The 5713-nt window shown below is 50.2% G+C and overlaps 1 protein-coding gene across 1 annotated transcript in view; it reads right to left on the bottom strand.

Annotated features, from left to right (window-relative positions):
* The window catches only part of LOC108288998 (cytochrome c oxidase assembly protein COX19), a 6904-nt gene extending 1615 nt beyond the window's left edge, over nt 1–5289 (bottom strand). Inside the window, exons 1-2 of the mRNA XM_017508249.2 lie at nt 5144–5289; nt 2316–2427 (exon numbers count right to left, since the gene is read on the bottom strand). Coding sequence (XP_017363738.1) covers nt 2316–2427; nt 5144–5225 — 194 coding nt within the window. The 5' untranslated portion in view covers nt 5226–5289. The remainder of the gene's footprint in view (nt 1–2315; nt 2428–5143) is intronic.
* Between the last annotated feature and the right edge of the window lie 424 nt (nt 5290–5713).

Here is a 5713-nt window from a genome sequence, read left to right as displayed (position 1 = left end):
TCTGTTGCCTAGGCTGGAGTGCAGTGGCATGATCTCGGCTAACTGCAACCTCCGCCTCCTGGGTTCAAGTGATTCTCCTGCCTCAGCCTCCTGAGTAGCTGGGATTACAGGCACTTGTCACCACACCTGGCTAATTTTTGTATTTTTAGTACAGACAGGGTCTCACCATGTTGGTTAGGCTGGTCTTGAACTCCAAAATCCCAAAGTTTTGGGATTACAGGCGTGAGCCACTGTGCCTGGCCAGCTAATTTTTTAAGAAACTTTTTGTAGAAACAGGGTCTTGCCATGTTGCCCAGGCTAGTCTTGAAGTCCTGAGCTCAACTGATTCTCCTGCTTGGCCTCCCAGAGTGCTGGGACTACAGACGTGAGCCACCACATCCACCCAAATAATTCCCAGCTGTTTATCACAGTGCAGCCATCTTAGAGGCGTGAAAGTCAGAACTCAGCATGACTTTCTATGTGCCCCACACTCTTCAGGACAATAGTAACAATGATGTGAATTCACACATGGTGATGTGCCCCGGATCCTGCTGCCTGCTTTACAGGGGTGGCCTCCTCTATCCTCCCCACAACCCAGCCAGGAGACCCCACCACCATCCCACAAGGCCCCCGCACACTCTGTGCTGCTGACAGGGACTGAGGCTGCTCCACCAGGGCATCTTTGTGACCCCCGGTGCCCAATCCCCAGGACGGGACGCGAACTTCTCAATCACTGCAGAGGCTTGAGATCGCCACACACCTACATTTTCGTATCAGGCTCACAAGGGCCAAGTCCTCAAGAGACAACTTAAAAAAATTCTACTGTGGTCCATTTTCTAAAACAGATGCATGTGGAGGTGAGAGTAATGTCTGGGATTTCAGCACAGAAAAAGGAAGAAAAGAAATGGCTAAAGACCGGGTGGGCGCCGGTTACCAGACACAGGCTATCCTCAACCTCTGCACGTTTGATGATTTTTGAGAACAAACAACCAATCAAAATTCCACAGTCAAAATAACTGACTTATAGAAGAAGGATTTTTAAAAAGGAAAATAAAAAATCAACGAAATGAGAAACACACACCCTGCTCGTCTGCCTAGACATCACCTGTACAGCTGCGAACCTACCAGAGGCCGTGGCCTGGCCCCCTTCTCCCTGCTATCTTCAGCAGGTCTCCTGGCGAAGCTGAGCACGAGGCAGAAGGCTTGCTCATACCCTCACATCAACAGAGCCCAATTTGCACCATCTCTAATGCCATGAGGAAATTCTCAGTTCTAGTTTTCTAAAGATGCATTAATTTAAGGCTAATTTAAACATGTGGCTCCAGCCAGTGTGCTACTTAAACAATTAGAGATGGTGAGAGCCAGATTCAGTGTGGCCCCTGGACAAATGGAAGCCCTGGAAGAGCCTAGCCAATAGCCCTGAAGGCAGAACGTGGCCTCACAGGACATCCACACTGTTGAGAAGGCACGTCATCCTTCCTCCCGGCCCCAAATGTCCACACAGATAACCCTGAACACACTTGCGTGGCCGGGATGGCACAACTGATTTTTGCCTTGAGGGAAATGTCTGAATGTGTCATGGGAAAATGAAAAGAGAGTTCAAAGTGGATGGGTTAATCGTCAAACTGTCTTCAGCAGAGACACAGCTGTGTGAGGACTGGACTGAAATGCCTAGTGAGCTAATCACGGCCTCAAAATGCAAAAATAAAAGCTCCCACCACCATCATATAATTATACGCTACATGCTTTTTTGCATAAGGGATGAGAATAGCTCTTATTTTAAGTAAAAGCTGTGGGGATCATAGCTACAAACGCATTTGTTTTGTTTAAAAGTGAGCTTGGTGAGTTCTGGTTAGGACAGGAAGAATCATTCATCTTTCATCATTTCTTAAATAGTCTATTGTCCTCCCTGTCACATTCCAATCAACTCTAAGTGGAGCAAAACAGCCCAGTGCATATTTTTAAGGTCTGAGAATGCGAAAGATATAAACTGTGTGAACTTCAGTCTTTTGACTCAGTCAGCATTTTTATGATGCACAACTTTGAAACCTTAATGATGGGTCGGTAGCAACCAAATTTGGAAAGCAAATGCTCTCTAGAATGCAATCCTGTGTAATGCTATTGCTCAAGAAGAGGTTCCCAAGATTGTGAAACAGCTTGTGGTACAATTTCATCTGATAAGCCTCTATTTCAAAGGCAAACAATTCTACAGTCCTGAAACACGTAAGCTGAATCCCAGGCCTGAAAAAGACACGCCGTCATGGCCTTGCAGGAAAAAAAAAATGTTTTAGTTGGAGTAGTGGGAGGTGGAAGTCAGAACTCTTAGCCATACCTACCTCTCCATTCTGCATTCTAAATATTCTTTTGATTCATTTCTGCACAAAGCATTTTCAAAATAATTGTCATGAAGACACTTCATGAATTTCTCTTTAAAGCTTTTACATTCACCTAAAATGAGAAAGAAAACAGCATGTTCATTTTTTTTTTTTTTTAAAAAGACTAAGTCTCGCTCTTATCCACCAGGCTGCATGTAGTGCAATGGCACGATCTCGGCTCACTGCAACCTCCGCCTCCTGGGGTCAAGTGATTCTCCTGCCTCAGCCTCCCAAGTAGCTGGGATTACAGGTGCCCAACACCACGCCTGGGTAATTTTTGTATTTTTAGTAGAGATGGGGTTTCACCATGTTGTCCAGGCTGATCTCCTGACCTCAGGTGATCCGCCCACCTTGACCTCCCAAAGTGCTGGGATTACAGGTGTGAGCCACCACACCCGGCCGGCAGCATGTTCTTTTCAAAGTGAAACATGATGCAACCACACAACGGCCTTGAGAGCTGCGCTGCTTTTCTTTTCAAAACTTTTCTCAGGCTGGCCTCGGTGGCTCATGCCTGTAATCCCAGCACTCTGGGAGGATTGCTTGACCCCAGGAGTTTTTGAGACCAGCCTGGGCAACATAGTGAGAACCCTATCTCTCCAAATAAATAAATAAATAAATAAATAAATAAATAAATAAAATTAAAAGTTAGCCAGATGTGGCACACACCTGTGGTTCTACCTACTCAGGAGGCTGAGGCAGGAGGATCGCTTGATCAAACGAGTTCAAGGATGCAGTGAGCTAGTCACACAACTGCACTTCAGCCTGGGCAAGAGATCAAGACCCTGACTCTTAAAAAAATAATCCAGGCCAGGCACGGTGCCTCACACCTGTAATCCTAGCACTCTGGGAAGCTGAGGTGGGCGGATCACCTGAGGTCAAGAGTTCAAGACCAACCTCACCAATTTGGAGAAACCCCATTTCTACTAAAAGTACAAAAATTAGCCAGGTGTGGTGGCGGGTGCCTGTAATCTCAGCTACTCGAGAGGCTGAGTCAGGAGAATCACTTGAACCCAGGAGGTGGAGGTTGCAGTGAGCTGAGATAACACCACTGCACTCCAGCCTGGGCAACAGAGTAAGAATCCAACTCAAAAATAGATAAATAAATAAATAAATAATCAATCCAGCCTGGGCAATGTGGGAAAACCTCATCTCTTAAAAAAAAAAATTAGCCAGGTGTGATGCTCTACACCTATAGTCCCAGCTACTCCAGAGGCTGAGGCGGGAGACTCCCCTGAGCCCAGAAAGGAAGGAGGTCAAGGTTGCATTGAGCTATGATTGCAGCACTGCACTCCAGCCTGAACAACAGAGTGAGACCCTGTCCCCACCCCCCTCCCCCCAAAAAAACAACGTTCGGCACGATGGCTCATGCCTGTAATCCTGGCACTTTGGGAGGCCAAGGCAGGCAGATCATGAGGTCAAGAGATCGAGACCATCCTGGCCAACATGGTGAAACCCTATCTCTACTAAAATACAAAAAATTAGCTGGGTGTGGTGCTGGGGGCCTGTAGTCCCAGCTACTCAGGAGGCTGAAGCAAGAGAATCGCTTGAATCTGAGAGGGGGAGGTTGCAGTGAGCCAAGATCACGCGACTGCATGCACTTCAGCCTAGCAACAGAGCGAGACTCCGTTTCAAAAACAACAACAACAAAAACCAAACCTGTTTCCTTCAGAAACATGCTGAAAACAACACTGGAAAAAAACAAATCTACAACGTGGTAAAATCAGCCCACTAAAAGGTTAAGGTGCAATCTAGGTGATAGAAGAGTTCAGGGTAAAAATTCTTTCATTTTTGCTGTGTGTTTGAAAATGTCATAACAAAATGTTGGGAAAGAAATGGTAATCCAGAGATCCTTTTTCTGAGACGTTTTCTGACTCTGTCGCCCAGGCTGGGGTACAGTGGCACGATTTCCGCTCACTGCAACCTAGCCTCCCGGTTCAAGCAATTCTCCTGCCTCAGCCTCCGGAGAAACTGGGACTACAGGCAAACCACACCATGCCTGACTAATTTTTGTTTTTGTTTTTAATGAATGAGAGATTCTTATGTTTTCCGACTAATTTTTGTACTTTTTTTTAAAATGAATGAGAGGTTCTTATGTTGCCCAGGCTGGCCTCGAACGCGTAGCCTCGCCTCCCCAAGCACCAGAACAACTGGCCTGAGCCACCGCGGCTCCCTAATTTCTGCATTTTTAGTAGATACGGGGTTTCACCATGTAGGGCAGGCTGGTCTCGAACTCCTGACCTCAAGTGATCCGCCCACCTCGGCCTCCCAAAGTGCTGGGATTACAAGCGAGAGCCACCGCGCCCGGCCCACAGATCCTTTTTCGAAGCCTTCATGTCCACCGAGGCTCACTTAATGGCTAACCCCAAACCGGAATCAAGCCAGAAGCACTAAGAAATGAGCAGCACTTTTGAGTTTTGCAGCAGACACCGCCAGGCACCGTCTAAGCCGCGGTTGCAGCTGCGGGCTTCGCAGCCGCCAAATACCCCGCTTTGCAAACCCAGGGCACCAACAGCCCGCCCGGGTGAGTCAAAGCGTAGCCCGGGACCCGGAAGCCCGACGCAAAAAGTCGGTGTTGCTGCCCTCGTCAAGGAGCCCACGGCCCTGCCAGCTCCCACCTGCAGGGTCCACGGCCGCAGCAGTGACCCAGGACTTGGGGGGTGGGGAAACCCGCCGTGCCTCAGTTTCCCCGCCTGTACCGTGCTAGATGCCGGCACCCCATAGGGCTCTGTGCTGGGCCTTGCCCCAGACACCCATCCCAGAACCCTGCCCGCCGACTTTCCGCCGCTCACCGAAGTGATCAAGCGGGAAGCTGCCCTTCTCCGGGGGCCGCGGCTGGAAGCTCTTGGTCCCGAAGTTCATGGCGGTCGACATGTTGGCGACGCCGGAGCCTGCGAGCGCCTGGCGAGCTTACGCAGAGCGGGCGGCGGAGCACCGAGCGTGTCGAGCAGGCCCCGCCCCCATCCCGCCCCCATCCCGCCCCCATCCCGCCCCCATCCCGCCCCGCTTCCCAGGCCCGACCCCGCCCCCTTGGACTCAGCTCCTGAGCTCCTGTGGGCCCTGCCGTCCAGCAGTCGGTGGCCGAAGCCCAGCCATCAGCTCTTGGAATGGGTGAGAAACTGAAGCCCAGAAAGGTTCAGCAAATTGCCCGAGGACACACAGCGGTACCGGGAGTCTCTGCATCCCAGGTGTCGGCCAGGGCCTCGGTTTCCCCATCGCACAGAGGCCTCATCACAGGGACCAACCAAGGAGGAAGGCAGCACGGGAGGGCCAGGAGACCGTGTGGACGCGCTGCCTGCGGCTGCTGGAGCCAAACACCACCAGCGAGCAGCTTCAACAAAAGGACTGTGCTCAGTCCCGGG

Source organism: Cebus imitator, unplaced genomic scaffold (genome assembly GCF_001604975.1).
Source record: "Cebus imitator isolate Cc_AM_T3 unplaced genomic scaffold, Cebus_imitator-1.0 Scaffold388, whole genome shotgun sequence".
NCBI classification, from domain to species: domain Eukaryota; kingdom Metazoa; phylum Chordata; class Mammalia; order Primates; family Cebidae; genus Cebus; species Cebus imitator.
Note: the sequence above shows the minus strand (reverse complement) of the source record. Positions and strands in the feature narration are given on the sequence as shown.